The 20,547-nt window shown below is 31.0% G+C and overlaps 2 protein-coding genes across 2 annotated transcripts; both read left to right on the top strand.

The window, feature by feature from the left end:
• On the top strand, positions 1 to 5,275 carry LOC114185352 (NADP-dependent malic enzyme-like). Its single transcript, XM_028073020.1, has 20 exons — positions 1 to 285; positions 569 to 845; positions 1,517 to 1,637; positions 1,749 to 1,823; positions 1,971 to 2,122; positions 2,234 to 2,339; positions 2,434 to 2,499; positions 2,667 to 2,762; positions 2,877 to 2,948; positions 3,060 to 3,143; positions 3,228 to 3,326; positions 3,428 to 3,475; positions 3,596 to 3,649; positions 3,735 to 3,833; positions 3,920 to 4,009; positions 4,101 to 4,178; positions 4,337 to 4,411; positions 4,502 to 4,592; positions 4,693 to 4,821; positions 4,915 to 5,275. Exons 1-20 carry the CDS (start codon positions 273 to 275, stop codon positions 5,001 to 5,003), a joined length of 1,914 nt encoding a protein of 637 aa, XP_027928821.1. The 5' UTR covers positions 1 to 272; the 3' UTR covers positions 5,004 to 5,275.
• An 8,998-nt stretch (positions 5,276 to 14,273) lies between these two features.
• On the top strand, positions 14,274 to 18,525 carry LOC114185155 (transcription factor MYBS3). The gene is made up of 3 exons (XM_028072710.1): positions 14,274 to 14,889; positions 17,020 to 17,228; positions 17,737 to 18,525. The coding sequence occupies exons 1-3, from the start codon at positions 14,568 to 14,570 to the stop codon at positions 18,268 to 18,270; spliced, it is 1,065 nt and encodes a 354-aa protein (XP_027928511.1). The 5' UTR covers positions 14,274 to 14,567; the 3' UTR covers positions 18,271 to 18,525.
• The last annotated feature ends 2,022 nt before the right edge of the window (positions 18,526 to 20,547 follow it).

The raw sequence follows: 20,547 nt of genomic DNA, 5'->3' as shown, positions 1-20,547 counted from the left end.
TGCAGAGAAGAGTTTCTTGCAAGTTGCTTGCTTCTGTTGTGATCTGTGCTGTGTTGTGTTTTTTTGTTGGTGTGTTGCGTGCAACAAAGCTTGTCAGATAAAAGGGAGAGGGAGGAGGAACAGAGAGACAGAGGGAAAGAGAACAGAAGAGAATTTGTGTTACCACAAGTTGTCTCATTTCTTTCTCTCTCCCTGTGATACACCCAGCAAGAACAACAACCACACCACTCTCTTTCATCTCTCTCTTTCGGCATCATGTTCTCCGCAACCAGATGCGCTCTCCTGGTAATTTTCCCTCACACTGATCTTTTGATTTCACTTTCCCCACTTCGAACATATCCAGATTTGCACCATTTTCTGTTAATCTTTTGATTTCACCTTGCTTTGTCTTCTTCTGTGATATGAATCAGTTTCGGTCAAAATTCTCCAAAATTTCTGGGTTTTCATGGTTTATGATTTAGCTAAAAAAATGGATTTTTCTTTTGAATTTCAAGAGAATGGCTGATTTCTTGATCTGGGTGCTGATGATTTGTCTAATTTTCCCCTCTTGTGAATATTTTTCTCTCAGAGCAACTCGGGTTAGGTGGGTGTGGAAGCAAGGGTGATGCGCCGAGGAAGCGTTCAAGTCCGATGATGAAGGTGGTGTGCATGACCCCAAGCAGCAGCCGGACGGGTGATAGAAACAACAGTGTTGTGATGGAGACGCCTTTGAAAGAATTGAAAAAGGATTCTCCGGTGGCTGATGTTGACGGTAACTCCTCCGCCGGTGGTCCTCAAGATGTGTACGGCGAGGATAGGGCGACGGAGGACCAGTTTGTTACCCCTTGGAGTGTCTCCGTTGCTAGGTACCACTCTTGATTTTATTCATTATTTTCGTGTTTTGTTTAGCCTCCACGTTCTTTGATTTTAGATTCAAACTACATGTTTGGATCTTTGTGTTTCACTGCCAGAATTGGGAGTTCTTGAGAATGGACTGAACACGGTTTTGGTGTTTTATGGGTGAATCACCAAAGGTTTTATATTCACAGAGAGATCTTAAATGACTGCGGTGTGGTTAATTTATACGGTCATTTCTTCTTTTTCATTTCAGCTTTATATATCCTTGAAATGCCAGTTAATCTGGATAATTTGTGCATCTTTGTGTATCTTGGAAGATATTTTTTCTACTATTGTCTTTGGATTATAAATAAAAGAATTTCATTTATGATATGACTAATTATTATAAATATCACGGGTCCTAAATATATCAATCTTTGTAATTTTTACTCCAACTAGACTTTCAAAGTCCAGATTTGTTTTTTTATTTTTTTTTTACTTTGGGGTTGCATGGAATATGTTCCTTCTCTTGTTTTCGTGTAGGCTGAATGTGATGTCCCTGATGGCTTAGTTCAATTCTATTTGTAAAATGGAGAAAACAATACTTTTTTAATGTTTATGTGATACTTTCTTACTGAAACCTGAGACTATTTAGCCATCATGCATGTTCGTGATTCTTTGCCGCTTTCTTGTTTTGTAGTGGTTATACATTGTTACGAGATCCTCACTTCAACAAAGGGCTCGCCTTCAATGAAAAAGAGAGGGATGCTCACTACTTGCGTGGTCTTCTTCCCCCATCAGTTATTCCCCAAGAAACTCAGGTAATAGCTTATCACAAACTATCTGAAAGTTTATTTTTTTATTTTGTTTTCCAACACAATAAATTGTGTGTGTGCACATCGATTCAAAGTTATTTCCACTTTATTGGTCAGGTAAAGAAAATGATCCAGCACATACGCCAGTATCAAGTTCCATTGCAGAAGTACATGGCAATGATGGATCTTCAGGTGTGGCCTAGTGTACAATTATTTCTATGATACAGTTTTTCATGAGATGTCTTTTGAACTTCATTTAATATTCATGTTTGTTGTTTCTTCACCTGGTTTGATTGTTAAGTTATTAACGCTTTCACTTTAATATGTCATGCGTTGCAGGAGAGAAACGAACGTCTATTTTACAAACTTCTTATTGATCACGTTGAAGAGTTACTCCCTGTTGTTTACACTCCAACTGTTGGTGAAGCCTGTCAGAAATATGGAAGCATCTTTATGCGGCCTCAGGGTCTTTATATAAGTTTGAAAGAGAAGTGAGTTTGGTTTTTGATTTCTGTTTTTTCCCCTGGAATGCTTTGTAAGTGGTCACTGGTTGTATTGATTTTATTGTTCCTTTGTCTCTTTGGTGGGACTTGAACTTAAAGGGGGAAGATCCGTGAAGTACTAAGGAATTGGCCTGAGAAGAACATTCAAGTCATAGTTGTTACTGATGGAGAACGGATCCTGGGTCTTGGTGATCTTGGTTGTCAGGTAAATTCTATTATACCTGTTCACATTTATTATTTGTGAGTTATATTGAATCACAAAATCTGATGTTGTAATCTCTGATTTTCTGTATTCTTAGGGAATGGGAATACCTGTGGGGAAACTTTCTTTATATACTGCACTTGGAGGAGTTCGCCCATCAGCTGTAAGTATATTTGATCACACTGTTAACCCATAAGTTATGCATGTTATAAACATGTAATGATCTGTTTCTTTGTCCGAAGATGTTACTTTTTTTTTCGGACATTAAAGTTGTTGTGTGCATATTGTAACTTCCGTTTCTTAGAAATCCTGTGATGTTATGTTTTTCAGTGTTTGCCTATTACCATTGATGTGGGTACAAACAATGAGAAGTTGCTGAATGATGAATTATACATTGGGCTAAAGCAAAGGCGTGCAACTGGGCAGGTTCATGATTTATTTTCCTTGCTCAATCTTGTGGAATTAGTAATTTTTAATTTCAGGCATCTTAATTTCCTAATATGCTAAGTACCTACTCTGTTTCAACTTCTCTGGTTGCAGGAGTACGCTGAGCTCATGAACGAATTCATGACAGCACTGAAGCAAACTTATGGAGAAAAGGTCCTAATTCAGGTATTAACAAACAAGTGTTTCAAGAGACAATATTTCATGTCATATTATACTGTGGTCTTTGCTAATTTCATTTTTCTGATTTTTATACCTGTTTTGTCATGTATTTTTTAGTTTGAAGACTTTGCAAACCACAATGCTTTTGATCTGCTTGAGAAATATAGGTCAACACATCTGGTCTTCAATGATGATATTCAGGTAAGAAATTTCTGCTCACTAATGAATTCAGGTACTTTACCTATACTTATAACCAGCCCTAATATTGTATCTACCATGTTCCAGGGAACAGCTTCGGTTGTCCTTGCTGGATTAGTTGCAGCTCTGAAGTTGGTCGGTGGTAATTTAGCTGATCACAGATTCTTGTTCCTTGGTGCTGGAGAGGTGAGTGTGTACAATTCTGGACTCATGTTCCTTATTGGTCTTTAGATATAGAAGGGGCTGTTTTTATCCTTCTGGCTTAATTGCATTTCTTGCGGTTGCAGGCTGGCACTGGAATAGCAGAACTCATAGCACTTGAAACATCAAAACAGGTTTGTTAGCTGCTTTTAATGTTACTGTGTGTTTTTTTTTCCTGTTACCGGTGGTGAGAATGTTTAGATGTGAACAATGCATGAAAATTAGTTATTGAGAAACTACATTTTTTTATGCAGACAAATGCTCCACTGGAGGAAGTGCGCAAGAATATTTGGTTGGTGGACTCAAAGGTTGTCTAAAACCCAATTTAGCCCCACCTGTTTGAAGTAGATTCTCATGTTCCATTTGATTAATCTTTTGTTTCTACCTTTACAGGGATTAATTGTTAGCTCCCGCAAAGACTCACTCCAACATTTCAAGAAGCCCTGGGCTCATGAGCATGAACCTGTTAAAAATCTCTTAGATGCTGTTAATGTATGATTGTTTATCTTTCTATTCATTACACGACATATACACGGCAGAAGTTTGAATTCTGACATTTTCAAATGTTATTTAATCAGCAAATTAAGCCAACAGTGCTGATTGGAACATCAGGACAAGGAAGAACTTTTACTAAAGAGGTGATTGAGGCTATGTCTTCTATCAACGAGGTACAATTTCAACCTATTTTATTACCTAGTACCTTCCATGAATTTCATGTTCAAATAAGCTAATCAATTTAATATATGATAATGCTTGTAGAAACCTATTATTCTTTCTCTTTCCAACCCTACGTCACAGTCAGAATGTACTGCTGAAGAAGCTTACAAATGGAGCCAGGTTATTAATACACGGAACTTTATTTTTTTGCATTAGAATTTAATATTTCAATATTGTACAGCAAAAGACTCAATATTTTATTTATTCGTATAGGTATTTGTGATTGACCAGTACTGAATATTTTATTCGTTGCTTTATTTCTTGTGCATCTCCAACAGGGACGTGCCATTTTTGCAAGTGGGAGTCCATTTCCCCCGGTTGAATATGAGGGGAAAGTGTTTGTGCCTGGCCAGGTCTAAGTCCTTGAGATTTTTACTTACATTAAAAAAATGTCACATCTGAAATAAGGTCTAACTCGGACATTTTTGTTTTTTGTTCATCAGGCCAACAATGCATACATATTTCCTGGTTTCGGTCTCGGTTTGATAATGTCTGGGACCATTCGAGTGCATGATGACCTGCTTCTGGCTGCCTGTAAGTACACAACACAAATCACTTGAACATAAATTTCAATTTTGTAATCCTATGATGTCATTTGAGATTAATACTGATATAATTATAAATAATGCAACAGCTGAGGCTTTGGCTTCACAAGTGAGCCAAGAGAACTTTGACAAGGGACTCATATACCCACCATTCACCAACATCAGAAAGATTTCAGCACACATAGCTGCCAAGGTTGCTGCTAAGGCTTATGAGCTTGGTAAGCTTTTCTTTCACGGTTGTTGCACTTTTTAAAGCTTCTGAAAAATGTAAGTAGGAGTGTTGTAAAATTGAGTTTGTTTTGTTTTGTCAGGTTTGGCAACTCGGCTTCCTCAACCAAAAGATTTGGTGAAGTTTGCGGAGAGTTGTATGTACACCCCATCCTACAGAACCTACCGGTGAAGTCATGAAGAGATAGAGCAAGAAAATAAGCCGCATTCCTTTTTATTTTCGTTTACAATTTTAGTTGTCAATTTTTTAATTTTTTCGTTGGTGTGGCTGTTCTTGTAAGTTATTTGTATGGTTGGGTGGGTTAGTACTAGTAGGAGGAGGTTTTAGGCCGGTGGTTGTAGAAGTGGTAGATTTGGTAGTTGAACTGAATGTAGCTTCAAAAATCTGGTTATGCTATTAATATTATGCGACAGACATCAATGAAAATTAAATTTAGAAAAGGATGCATCTCTAAAGTTGCTCATATTAATGCTTGAGTGTGGGTAATTCTTTTTAGATTTTCCTCAACGGTGCAAACAAACACCTAAAAGCACTCATTTTTCCTCTATCCCCCCCTTTTTCTCATCCGTCACATTTATTTTCTTATCACATGGCTTCACCATGCAACGTTTGCTCATATTAAAGAGCAGTTGCGTAGAAAAAGAATGAACCAAATCAATCGTTTAGATGAAAGCAAGTGTACTCTCATGTACAAGCATTTATGATGCCATTACTTTCAATCCCACTCATGATGGAGTTGAAAACTGTGAGCAATGCAGTGTGTTAAATGACTGAATAAATGACTCGTTGGAATGGTTTTCAACGCAGTGTGTACATGGTGATGAGATGGAAAGTAACATCTAAATCTGTTTTTCATCTTCACTGGTGTGGAACTTCTTGCAGTATACTGAGGCCATTGTCATAAATGGAATGTTTATTTTGGAATGAAGGAAAATGTGTCATTATGTTGGCTTTTGCTTCTTCCATTCTCATAATGGAGGTGCAAGAAGAAGCTGCCCTGCCCGAAACATTTTTGTTAGAAAAAAATAACACAGAAACTCATTTCTGGTAAGTGGTTTCTAAAGTTGGGCCATCTTTAAGTTCTTTCTCCATTTTAAAAGTCTCCTCATTTCATAAGCTATATTACGAATTTAACTGAACCATGACATTATTTAAAGACAACCTAAACTGTAAAAAACAGACTTTTTTTTTTTCTTTAATGTTTCTGATACAAATATTTTATTTTATAACATTTTAAATATATTTAAAAGCATTATACATGAGTGTATGATGCGGATAGAGGTGTGATTCTTTGACATTTTCCGTGACAAATAAAAATCATGCAATCTTAGATATAAGATTTGAGATGTGAAAAATAAGGAAGAGACACCAGTATCTTGCAATATACATAATTGCAGTGTTTGTCTCCTTTTTCTCCATTTATAGGCATACATCAAATCATCTGAATCCACTACCCAGTTTGAAACATCCAAAAATATGAAGATGAAGAAGAAGATAAATATGTACCCTAACTATTCAAAAGCAGTCTTCAATATGTTTGATAGATTGCGCGAAAGAAAACAAGGCCTTACCGAGAACGGTAGTGAAAGTACACACAATTACAACCTCAACAATCTTGTCCCCTCAAAAACTATCTTCACTATCAAATGTTGAATCAATTAGTGTTTCAAGTGCTTCCAATTTAATTACTAACCCTTCAAATTATAAATAATATATATACATATTAATTGGAATGTCTAATAAAAAATAGTAACTGTAGAATATAGTGTGGAAAAGAAATGAGAATAAAGAAAAATATAAATACAGCAATATTATAAAAGGTAAACTATATTTGGGTATATAATATTATTTTAAAATATACAATGGTTACTTACTATATTGAAAAAATTAGGGAAATAAAATTCAAACCCAAAGAGTTATTACTATGTTAAAAATAAACATTTTTTAGGAGTATTTCTAACGTTTTTGTTTCAAAACATATGTTGAAAAATAAAAGTAAAAGAGAGAAAGAAAATCTGAGATGACCGTTGACCAGCATCAGAAATGTTGAAACTTACACGTATAGCATTTGACCGTGATGGATGTTAGATCAACCGTCCACATTTATTGGACTTTTCATCATCGTGACTTTACTTACCTTATCAGCAACAAGGCTACATCAATTAATTAATGTCCCTTCTTGATTTAAACATCTCCTAATCCATTATTACACATTTTGACTAATTTAAACACAACTTTACAACTTTAACTTCATTATATGTCATCTTAAGATAGGGTATTTAGAGAGTAATACCTTATATTAAATAAAAATATGTATAAACAATTAAATACATAGGTATTCTGGTTGTACTCTTGTAAAATGAAATATGATATTACACTATAGTATTCTGGTTTTTAAAGATGTAATAATAGAATAAAATAAGTATTTATTTATAATTTATAATACCAAAATTAATACGACAGTGAGAATGATCCTTTGGTGTTTTTCTGTAGCGAACTTCGGCGAAAACAAAAGTATAAAAGTCAACAAAAAAAGAAAACAAGTGTCACTAATTAAAAAATATTGTAATTCAAAGAAGCTCTTAAAAACATATACAGATAATTTAAATTAAATTAAAACATAAGAATACAAGGGTAGTAAATTGAATTATGTTAAAGGTGTCATAGAAAATTGACAAAACGGGAATGTAGCAAATCTGAACAAAAAACATTATGAATACTCTAAAAGCATGCCGCTAAAGTCAAAGGTTTGAACCTGAAACGTGTTTTTTGTTCCATTGAACTTGGATTTGGTGGCTTCATTTTCTCTCTCATCAAACAAAATTTAAAATATTTACGATTTTCATTTCTTACATGTTAGATTCTAGAAAATCACTTTTATGCTATTGCAATAAAGAGAAAAAAGTAAAAATATTTTTTTTAAGAAAAAAAAAGGTCAAGCCTGCGTTCCTAATCCGGTGTGTCATTTTCTCCATTCTATACTTTTCTATTTGCATCGATACACTTTTAAATATTATTTTTTACATTTTTTTTCGTTAAAGTTATAATAAAATATGAATGAAACGCATTAAATAAAGAAAAACCTATCCAAGTATGCATTTTCTAATAAATTTTAAGCATTCATAAAATATAATGAAATACAAACAAAATAGGCAACATCGTACCAAAGCAACTCTCAAAAACAAAGTTGAATTTGTTCTTCTTAAACATCCAAATCACGGTAAAGTAAACTAACTAAGATTTAGATATGTGTGAAAGTCGCTTACATTATTATTGTTGGGTGCCTAATAATTTGTTATATTTGTTTACTGCTACCTAATTTCATAATTTTTTATTAATTATTAAGCAACTATTTCAATAATACAATTGCTTATCCTAATTTCATCTTTAATACAATTGCTTATAAATGTCGTATAACGTTAAGAGAATTATGACGACAGTAAATTAGCTAATATTACTTGTATATAAATCAATAAAAGATATATTTATTTTCTCAATAAATGTACAATTTTATTTAAACATGCATATTAATTAATATCAAGATAGAATAATTAATGTTTTATTAAAAGTTTGCAATATAATTTAATTTAGTATTTTCTTGGAAGCATGATGTACTACACATGTATTTAAAATATGGAGAACGCTAACGATGCACTAAGGATATTGATTAAGGATAATTAATTTGCATTGGTTCCTTCATTTTTACATTGAAAGTTGAAATAATTAAATACATTAATTAAAATAGTATAAATGCATATAACAAAATTTATAAAGATAAAAAAATACCCTTTTCAAATTTTAGACAATCTGATAAAAAAAAATGACTTCAGAATTTTTAAGGTTTCTACTAAAATATTTTATTGTTTTTTTTATAAATTTTGTAAATATTTAACACTGTTTTTCCATGGTTGTACTGTTAATTTAAACTTTTTTACATTTAATTATATTTAATTTTTAACATTAAAATATAGTTATTTTATTATTTTTTAATTTTTATTGATGAACATTAAATAAAATATGAAACACACATGTATAACAATTATGAACATTTCTGTTTTTTAAATAAAATACAATTGTATTAACAGTGATTATGTCATATTTAATTTGATATTATACTTACCTATACATTTTTTATAGGATTAAATGCATATTAACTACCTTAACCAGTACCCGGCACCGGTTAACAAGACCCTTAAAATATAAATAATACCTCAATGAAAAGATTTTATGATTTTTAACAACATACATGATATATTATAATACGTAATAATATTTAATGATGTAATAACGTAATAATAGTAATATAATAAAAAATTAAAATATAATATAAAAAATAAATAAATAGTATAATTAATAAACTTAATAACAAAATATTATAATTAATACTTGATTTAAATAATAAAATGTTAAAATCAATAATTAAATTCAAATTACAATACTATTATGTCAAATTTAAATGATAATTTAAAAAGTAATTTTAATATCATAGATACATAAATTCTTTAGACTTTTAAAGTTATAATAATAACTAATAATTTTAATTTTAATATTTTTCTAAAATTAATATTGATATTATTGTCAACAATAAAAAAAATGAAATTCAAAAGATATGAAAACAATATAAAGTTTTTAATGGTACTTTTTAATGTCTCGCAACAACTTTTACGTCTTCCCAACTCTCGACAAGAGTTTGCATTTAAGATGGTAACAAATTTCAAAAATGAATAAATCAAAAGAAATTAAACTTTCTTAACGATATAATGATATTATAATAAATAATAATATAATGACTTAATATTTCTAATTTTTTTAAAAAAGTATAAAAAAATTGAAAAATAACTTAATTAACAAACTAAATAATACAATATTAGACATAATACTCCATTTAAAATTGTAATAAACTTATATTTAAATTTTAATAATAATTTAAAAAAATAATTTCAATAACATTACACAAATGTTTTATTAATCATCAAGGGTTAAAGTATTAAACATGAAACTCAATAACAAAAATCATATATGTTTAAGTAATGATCTAACCACAAACAATCCAACGAGGTTTATATATTTGATTTGGTAATAGATATATGAATACCTGACACGAGAAATTGATATAAATTATTTTAGTTTTGGTGTTATTGAGGGTCAGGTGTTAATCTTTATAAGATATATTTAATACACACGAGTTTTATAGAAGATTTCAATGACATATTAAATGTGCTTAAAAATTCAACTTATTAAATATAATTGTTTAATACCTCATTCTGCAACTACTTTTATTAATATGTTTAACTTATATTTTAACTAAATATCTTAGTTCAATATTTTATTACTATTCATAATTGTTAAATGAGCGTAATAAAAAATGGAAGTTGTGAAAATAGTTTTTTCCTTAAATATATATATATATATATATATATATATATATATATATATATATATATATATATATATATATTTCAGAAATTTTATGTTTCTATTTAATGTATTATATAGTATATGTTTGTATATTAATGTATATTTCATATCGATATTTAACCAGTGACTTACCTCTACTACTTTTACTCTAAGAATACTTTAATCTTTTTTATCACAAATGTTTCACAATGTCAACCCTCCACTGACATAAATCTAAATTAAACACAACAAAATAATTAATATTTAAATCAATTTTTTATAACTTTTATTTAAATCACTCTTTTATGATTACTATTCTATATGTTTATATTTTAGGTAGTGTATTTGTATGATTTATATCCAGCAAATATAATATATCGTACGTGTCGTGAATTTATAAGCACGTGTCATATAGTGTATGACTTATGCATTTAAGGATATAATATAACTCGATAATTATGAAGAAATGCAAGTGAAACGAAATTATATTGCAAGATTTTGTGTTATATATATATATATATATATATTATCAAATATATTGAAGGTGACAAATAATATATAATTAATAAATTATACGAAACAGTTAAAGTCTGCAAAGTTTGACCGTTGACTATGATTTATACACTCTTCTTTTATTTTCCTGATATTTAGTATTCTGATTGTGTCTACCACATGAAAATGGTCACATGTCCGTACATATGATGTGTTGTTGGTGGATAATATTCATTACTTATGACTAAAGTTTATGAAGGCAATTATTTGGATCATAAAAAATCTTTGTTTACATCTCCCAAGTCTTGTCGAGTGAATGAACCTAACCTATATATAGCTTCATCACAATCCAACTTTAACCTCATTTTTTGTCTATTTAATTCTTTAAAGTTATCAATCATATTCAGCTTTAATTGTTAGCAAAACCAACCTTTTTACATACAAATTATTAAAAATATTATCTTCCTTTCCTTTCTTATTATAAAACTATACAATAAGAGTTCTTACACATTCTTATCTTTTCATGATTTGAGACAGGATGAAAGAGCGTGTTCTCGGGCTTCGCACAGACAAAAGAAAGAAAGAAAAAACATTGAATTATAAAAATTTCTTAGTTTTCCTGATTAGAGTCACGATTGGTGTCTCTTTTTCATATAAATTCATTTTAGCAAATGCATAAATAAAAATAATAAGATAAGGAATTATAAATATTTTACGAAAATTTATTGAATTATTTTTCTCTAAAATAGTATTAAATCACAATTTAAAGGGTTTATGTAACATCCATTTCATAGTAAAAAATATTAAATTCATAATATCTTAATATACTTATTAAAAAAATGAATTATACCATACTCACATGTTACATCTCTAACTATATAAATTCTCACAAAACTTAACATAATAGTCAATAACTTACGGTAAATATTAAATTAAAGATTCCTTAACATTTTGTCATGTATTAACATTTACATTCTCTTTCGTTCACGCCGTAAGATTGATAATTAGAAGAAAATAAACACAACAATAAGACAAATAATAGTAAGTTAGATGAAAAATAACTATAGATAAAATATCATGCCAAAAATTCATTTTATTTTTCACATTTGATATAATTACAACCATAAATCAGTTAACACATATAATTAAAACTTATAGACTCCATTTGTCTAGATATTGAGTTAAACTAATGAGAAGTCATGTATTTGTGACTGTAAATATTATTCTAATGAGTTAACTGTCACACACAATATTATTCTCTTTCTAGATCTATTGAAATTATCTTTATAACCTCCTATCTTTCTCACTACCTAACAATTTTTCTCTCCATGAATATGAATTGTCATTAGAGCTCAATATAAGTTTACAAAATAAAGCAATTTTTTATTAAGACAAGTCAAACATACGTTCTATTTTTTTTTTTACTTTGATTTCATTATTTATAGAATGTTTGAATAAATTTGTTAATTTTGTAAAATATTCCATGACTATTACTGAATAATAATGAATTTTTTTTTTAAATACATAAAATTTATGATCAATTGATAATTTATAAAATCAATAACATTGATTCAATATGCAAAAATATCACATCTTTATATTTAAAAGAAAGTTAAGAAACTTGATAAAATTTTAATAACTACTACGTTTTTAGAATTAATAAATTTCATTATATTCTTTAGTATTTGATGGAATAAATTGTACAAAATAAATAAACAAATAAAAAGAATAAAAACTTTAATCAAACAGAATTTTTAATGGTAATTATAATTTAATTAGTTATTATATTTTAACTTATTTTGTTAGTTGTCAAAATGAAATAAAGTATATAAGTTTTCCATCCCTAATTATTTTTTAGATTTTAGAGTATTATTAGATGTGAAAATCAATTATTTTTTTCAAATTTGAATTATTTTATTACAACAAATCCATTTTATAAAAAGAGATATTCGTTTCAGATGAGATGAAGAGAAAACATGGACATGTAATGGCGTAAAACCCAAGTAAGGTAGGTGGGGACCACCATATGTTCCACGTGTCTTATTAGTAATCCGTAAAGCACATTCATTGGCTTTTTCTGGAGAAGAGTTCTAATATCATCCAAACACCTCTCAATCACTTCACTCAAATTAAAATTAAATTAAATCAAATACCATCCATCCATTGCCGATAATTGCGCATTATTCCTTTTATACTAAACTATTCAAATTTAAATTATTGTTCCATAGATAAGATTCAATATGCATAGGAAGTTTTTATAAATATTTAATTTATATTTAACATGCAGTTTTCATATATTAAAAATTCAATTATATAATAACAAATGATTAAATATTGGTATTCAAATATTTCCGCCCAAAAAGTCAAAGTCAAGCCCAAAGAATTTTGTCTTAAAACTTTTTTTCTTTTATAGAAATGTTAGGATGAGATTGTGAAAAAAAAGGACACCCTTATCCAAAGATATAATGCTACTTGATAACTTTTTGGATGATTGAAAGAATATAACATAATACCACACTTCCAGAATAATTATCACTATCTTCCTCAACAGAAGCAATTTTGAATATGTCAAACAGGAAGTAATTTTTAGATTTATTTTATTTTTTCTTAAAATTTTATTAATAAATATTTTCATGACAAAAATAACTTATATAAGCAAATAAATTGTTCTTGTGGCTTAAATAAAGACAAACGTGGTATTAGGTTTATAGTGTTCGCTTTTGTTGTGTCGCAATTAAAGTGTTATTTTTTACATTATAAATGATTTTCTTATTTAGTATCCACATTTAATTTATTATTTATTACACTTCTAAATAATTTTAAAAATAATTTGTTAAACGATTGTTTTTCTAGATTTAATTTTTTTTATTTGATATGTTTTTTAATTTAAAGAATTTTTAAAATTAAAATAATTATTTATAATAAAATAATGTCTATAACAAATAAAATTTATCTGTAAAAAATTATAAAGAAAGTTTAATTATATTTTATTATTATTAAAAATAATGAACACAATGCACCTAACATATGTAACAGATGTATTTTGACTTAGTATTGAGTAAACTGTGATCGCTGTTTATTGAGGATGAAAAAAAAATGTACTGAGCAGTGCAAGAAAGCACTTTTATTTATGATGGATCCATTTTTCAGTCGTTCACCCTACATGCACGTGTTTGGAGGTGTAATGTACGTGCCATTACGTGAGAACAACACGCTACCACTCCTTTCTTCTATGTGGACTCGGTTCAGGAGTATTCAGCTCGCATGCTTCCACGAAACAAGAATAATGTAACCCAGCATAAAATTTATCATTTAATAAATATTTATGTAAATCAATCTTTTATATTAAATATTAAATGTTCATTAAAAGGATGTATGTACATAGTTAGGAAAAAAATTATTTATAGGAAATATAAATATAATAATTGTAAAATGAAAATAAGAAGGAATTAATTGAAGCATAGGGAGTGATGAGAGGATGATGTGTAGAGAGAGATGGGAAGAACCAGCGATGGAGCGCGTTCCACTAACACAAAATGATAAAAGAAAAAAGCGTTAACTTAGAATCCCAGATTTAACCTCGAGGATATTCCTAAAACCCGGAATTATCCATCACCACCACCACCCTGTCCTGTGTTTTACCTTAATTAACCAAACACATGCATTCTTTCCATATACCTTTTCTCTATCCATAGTTCCAATTTCCTTCCGCATATCGAATCCGTCGCATCGCGCATTTTCTCTTTTTTCCTTTCATCTCCTTATTCCTCTTCTTGTCTTTTGTTCACGTTTCTCCCTCCATCCATCCCTCCCTCCCTGAACCGAGTCACGCGGCGGACAATCGGCATGACTCGGCGGTGCTCCCACTGCAGCAACAACGGCCACAACTCCCGGACGTGCCCGTCGTCGCGGGGGGCCGGCGCCGGCGTCAAGCTGTTCGGGGTGAGACTGACGGATGGATCAATCATAAAGAAGAGCGCTAGCATGGGAAACCTTAACCTCGCCTCCACACACCACCATTCTTCTCCTTCTTCTTCCAACCTCGCCGCCTCCTCTCCCAATCCAAGCTCTCCCTGCTCCGACCCGCCCCATGAGCCCCAAGGTTACTTGTCCGACGACCCCGCCCATATCTCTACCTTCGCTAACCGCCGCGGAGAAAGAAAGAAAGGTTCTCATCGTTCCATTTCTCCATTTCTTCATTTCTTTGGCGTTAATTCGATTTGGAATCGGAATCGGAATTTATTTTATTTGTTTGGTCTTACATTTTTTTTTACCCTGTTAGATTTTGTTTTTATTTTTCATTCTCTGTTTGTGTTCTTTGAGGATTTTTCATTTCCTGCACTTCATAAATGTCTATGTTAAATACTATGTTTTCTCTAACCTCCCCTGTCTTGGAACTAGTGTATTTTGGTTTTCTGGTTCGTGTTTTATGCAGTTGCTGGTCCTCCCACCAGGCAATGGCTGTATTTAATGTCTTGATTGGTGGGTAATTTGGACAAATGCAGAACATTTATTATATAGCGTGTATGATATCATACCACAGTTGGAAGCTCATGGCATGCCGGTTCATTGAATTTGTATGATATCATATTACATGTTTCAATTTTTTTTATCACTTGGTGACAATAGTGATTATAATAATATTAACGAATTCTTCCATGGACATGGACAAGCCATGGAGCCGTGGTATACTTCCAGCATCCATTTAATTTATTTGGGATGTCAGAAATTGAGGCATCCAATAAGGTGCAAGTAATTAAAAAAGAAGTAAATGTGCTTATTTGACAAATGACTGGCTTTTCTGTCTTATGAAATCTGTTCAAACTAGACTGAGAGATTGTTGCTTGAGTCTAATTACCTCTCTAAGCAATGCTCTTGGATAGTTTAACTAGTTTAGTTACTGTGGTTTGTACTGCTGTTGCACATTTATCTGTTTTTGTAATTTTGGCCAACAGTAGTCTTTGTTTATTAATAATGATCTGCTTGATACCTGAATAGGCAGAGTTGGTGTGGTAATTAATTATTATGTTTGGCTTTAAGACGGACACAATCATGTCTTTTGGTTATTTCCTCCTTCGGAAAGGGCTGATACTTTAATGCTTTAGTAGTTTAATAGAAGAATCACTTAGGACTAAATGCATGAGGTATTTTCAAAGGGAAACTCAATCAAATTATGTTTATGCTTATTATTTGTATACTTATCTGAAGGTTTTAATTTCACGTTTAATCTGAATAATTGCTGCTTTCTTTAGAAACCAATTGTTGTGTAATAGCATAAATTTCATGACTATGTGTTTTCTGGTGTTGAAGTTTGTTATATTTATTGATATTCTCTGCCCAATTTTAAAGCCAACATTTTTGTTGATGATTTGCTATTCATCCTAAGGTGGCTTTGTAATGCAATTTTTGGCTGAGAATACTATGTATTATTCTTGATATTCCGTTCTCTGTAAGCTACAGGACCCTCTTCTAGAGAGATTTTCAGTGACATGAAATCTTTAACTCTTGGAATGATGATGCCTGGTTTTAATCAATGATCAACAGATAGTTAACTTAGTAAATTTTGTTACTTTATTACAAGGAAAAAGAAATTCTTTACAATTTTACTGACAAGGAAACTGGTTTATGTACAGAAAACCATAGAAACAAAAAAGGTAAAAAAGAGTATTTAATACGCTGACAAACTCACTCATTAATTTTTAGTTACAAAGGAAAGTACTACTCCCATGGTTTTTTCTTTCGGGTCCATATATATATATATATATATATATATATTTGAATTTTATTAAAGTTTAAGATAACCTTTATTACTTTTTATTTTGTTATTTATACCCTTATCTTTCTCCAAAGGAACATTAAACACACTTAAAAAAGGAAGGAATTAACTTTCTATTATTGACACTAATCTCATTATGTCATACCTATTACCCGATCTAGAATGTTTTCTACCTTGGTACTTAGTCCCCCTGTTCCTATATAATGGTAATTTTTTTAAAGAAAAAATTGTTCTTTTTTATCTGTTATTTTTAAAATTTAAAAATAACAATTTTTTTTTTCCTATTTATGCCATTACTTCCAATTTGATCATGCATTGAAAATTGTTTGGTAAGAGAAAACTGAAAGAAGTATAATAGTAACTTATTTAAAATTGTGTTGAAAATAAAAGGGTTAAATGTTTTTCTTGATTTAGATGAAAGAATCTAAAAAAGACAGAGGGTGGGAGTACCTTATTTTGTCACATGCCCTTTTGTGTCTGGTGATTGGATTACTTTATTCAATATTTACTTGTTTGTTTTAGGTGTTGCGTGGACTGAAGAAGAACATAGACTGTTCTTAATTGGTCTCCAGAAGCTGGGCAAAGGAGACTGGCGTGGGATAGCACGTAATTTTGTTGTATCAAGGACCCCTACTCAAGTAGCAAGTCATGCCCAGAAGTATTTTATCCGGCAAAGTCATGCTACCAGGAGAAAGAGACGTTCCAGCCTTTTTGACATGGTTCCAGAAATGGTTGGTTTTATTCATCATATCACATCTAATTGCTAATTGGCAATCATGCACATATCTTATTATGCCTCGATGTTTTCTAATGGAGGGAAAATTAGTGTTGTTCTTGCTTGTGAATGAACAGCAATACACGTGAATACATGTCATGGCTTCTCTGCTATAAGTTTAATAGTTCTTGTTATTCCCATCGCACATCTAGTTTCTTGTTTATACATGTCATGTCTTTATTGAAAAACACCATTGAAAAACACCAAGGTTTTTCTTGGGTTGAATATCATGACAAGATGACAACTTTACTGTATTGGACATTCGACCCTGGATTTTGCTTTAGATAAACTTTTCTGTTACTATGATGCATTTACAGGATTCTCTATTTGCCAAGTAAATGGGGTCATCTTTGTTGTTGCTGGACACTGCCAATTAGTTATGTTCTAAGATTCTGTTGTAAACGTAGTAGTGGTAATACTTTTCCTCTGCATCTCTCGCTAACTTTTATTTTTAATCATGTCAGACTTCAGATCCACCTTCTGTGCCAGAAGAACAAGTTCTGCTTCCACCTTCTGAGAATTCGCTACCTTGTAATGGAAATTCGCAGCCTTCACTAAATCTCTCCCTGAAATCAGAATTTGAACCCATGGAAACTACTTCTCAAGAAAACGTGGAACAGAGCAATGAAACTATGATGGGATCAAACGGACTGACATCAATGGCTCCTCATGGATTCTTCCCCACTTATTTACCTGTTCCATTTCCCATATGGCCATCAACTGCAGCTCCTTTTGAAGAAGTTAAGGGAGGAGAGACATCTCATCATCAGGTCCACAGGCCAATCCCAGTCATTCCCAAGGAACCTGTGAATGTTGACGAACTCGTGGGAATGTCTCATCTCAGCATTGGGGAAACACAGGTACGTGATAGAGAGCCTTCCCCACTTTCCTTAAAGTTATTAGGGGAACCCTCTAGGCAGTCAGCATTCCATGCAAATGCTCCGGTTGGTGGTTCGGATTTAAAAACTGGCAAGAACAAAGCAATTCAAGCGGTTTGAGCTCTTAAGGTCTGGTGAAGATAGCAGCAGTAATTAAGCCTTCTTTTGTTCATCTTTTCATTTGTACTATCATATATAATTTTTTTTTTCTGAGCCCTAGTGTTTAACCTTCCAATCAGTAGAGCAAGTTATATGGTGGCATGTAGCTCAGGTTAGATCAATTATTGGAAAATATTTATTCTTTCTAACTGTAAACAAATGAAGCTTTAATAATCAAATATCACCAGGAGGTCTTTGTACCTCTAGGTTTGGTTATTTAGGGTTAATTTTGATGAAATTTTCAATAAATAATTACTCCGATTGATCAAAAACAAAATAAAGTGAATTATGTAAACTTAGTCTAATGTCGAGTAGTATCCAAAATTAATTTATGCATCTTAGTTTTATCAACTCATTTAAATCTTTAATACATACATGTAAAAATACCTAGGAATCAAATATTTATGTTACTCATCGTATACACTTCTCTTCCTCACATCCCCTTTTATTACACTCATAGCTTTATATTCCGTATCGGGAATTTGAAAATAACTGTACATGTTTTTAACAAGAATTTATGATTTTTATATATACGTGTAAATAACTAATAATCACTCTTGGATAGACCGAATTATGTTATTTGTCTACTGGATTATTCGAGACTTGTCAAATGTTAAAACTAATGGACTAATTTTAAATGCTATATAATACGTCTCGTTGAGGCTGTTTTTCCAGAGAAATTATTCTTTTCTTGTTTTGATAAGTGAAATTTAGAATTACTATCGAAATAACATTAGTAATAACTACAGTCCAAAATCAATCACGAAAAAATAGTGTAATTGAGATGATACAATTTTTCAATTAAAAAAACACTATGATATCATGCGCGTGTTTCACAGATTCAGGATAGGATTACACCGATTATCGTATAGATAACACCAGGGAAAATTAGTGGTTATCCCAAACATGACGCTATGTAGGCTTATCCATGTTCTGATGATATAATGATAAGACAGATTACTGTCTTGATCTTTCCAAATTCAACGTGTTGTAGGATTGTCCATGTTCTGAAGATAGGATTTCGAAAATATACAAAGCCTTATAATCCCTTGATGAACTCAAATTCACAAACCTCGGTGCTTCATTTCGATTTATGATGTTCAGGATTTAGTCCAGCATTGGATTGTGTTTGTGTAGAAAATATAACAAATCACAGAGTGTCATTGAGTTCAGTTAAAGACCACATATTCAGAAATATTGTTTACTACGAGATCTCTTGACAACTTCTCCCAGAGTATATATATATATATATATATATATATATATATATATATATATATATATATATATATATATATATATATATATATATATATATATATATATATATATATATATATATATGTCTATAATATAAGAACATATTGTCTGGAACTATCTAGTATCTTTTAGAAACGCAAACAAATTGCATGCATTTTCTGTTGAAAGCAGAGGCAGAGTAGAGGAGCATTATGTGGTATATATATCATATCATATCTTTCATAGAAAGGTTCATATTCATTAGGCCAATGAGTGCTTTTCTTGATTACTGGTGGTTCAATCATGATTATTTGCTCCTTTTTCCATGTTTGCTACAAGGATCTTGTCATGCATTTGGATAAAATTATGGCGGACAGAGGAAAAGTTGCCTTTAGTGGCCATGCTTGTTGCTTTCAACAGTTTCGTCCACACAGTGGATTCTGTAGATGATTAGTAGAATTGATGCTTTTGCAGAAGAAGAAGAATAACCCCCTAAAGCCACTGAGAACTGAGAAAGCAACCTCAGCAAAAACCTCTCCAAGATTGCATCAATTCCCACAGCCTTGATTATTCCACTCAGCTACCGCACATCTCTTGATCACAAAAGAAAAGGAAACAACTGCTATGCTTTTTCAGGTGCTGTGAGTCTCTGCAGCAAATTCTTTTTCACTATGTTCTGCTCCAATCACGTCTCTTTCAATGTGATTGGATCTTCCTCGCTTTAGGAAATAAGAAACACAGACAGTGTTTTCTAGTGGTATGAAAATGACCATGAAAGCAGCAACCAAACATGTTAAGATTCTAACTTTGTGTTGTGGTTACTAATTAAAGCTTGTTTTGTTTTGGCCACCATTACCTTGTCTACTTTACTGTAAGTAATTTATAGTTAAAAACATACAAAGGTTAATTCAAGACTAGTTTTTTAGGCATCATCATATGTTGTCATGCTGTAAATTCGCCTGTTCTTGGTTTTTCTGATGCAAGTTTTATGTGGATGCA

Source organism: Vigna unguiculata, chromosome 5, assembly GCF_004118075.2.
Source record: "Vigna unguiculata cultivar IT97K-499-35 chromosome 5, ASM411807v1, whole genome shotgun sequence".
NCBI lineage: Eukaryota > Viridiplantae > Streptophyta > Magnoliopsida > Fabales > Fabaceae > Vigna > Vigna unguiculata.
Note: the sequence above shows the minus strand (reverse complement) of the source record. Positions and strands in the feature narration are given on the sequence as shown.

Bases quoted from the DNA above. Each gene is read 5' to 3' on its own strand.
- LOC114185155 (XM_028072710.1), top strand. From the start codon at position 14,568: ATGACTCGGCGGTGCTCCCACTGCAGCAACAACGGCCACAACTCCCGG. The intron at 14,890-17,019 runs GTTCTCATCGTT...TGTTTGTTTTAG, and splicing joins CCGCGGAGAAAGAAAGAAAG to GTGTTGCGTGGACTGAAGAA. The intron at 17,229-17,736 runs GTTGGTTTTATT...TAATCATGTCAG, and splicing joins TTGACATGGTTCCAGAAATG to ACTTCAGATCCACCTTCTGT.
- LOC114185352 (XM_028073020.1), top strand. The intron at 3,144-3,227 runs GTAAGAAATTTC...ACCATGTTCCAG, and splicing joins TCTTCAATGATGATATTCAG to GGAACAGCTTCGGTTGTCCT. The intron at 4,822-4,914 runs GTAAGCTTTTCT...TTGTTTTGTCAG, and splicing joins TGCTAAGGCTTATGAGCTTG to GTTTGGCAACTCGGCTTCCT.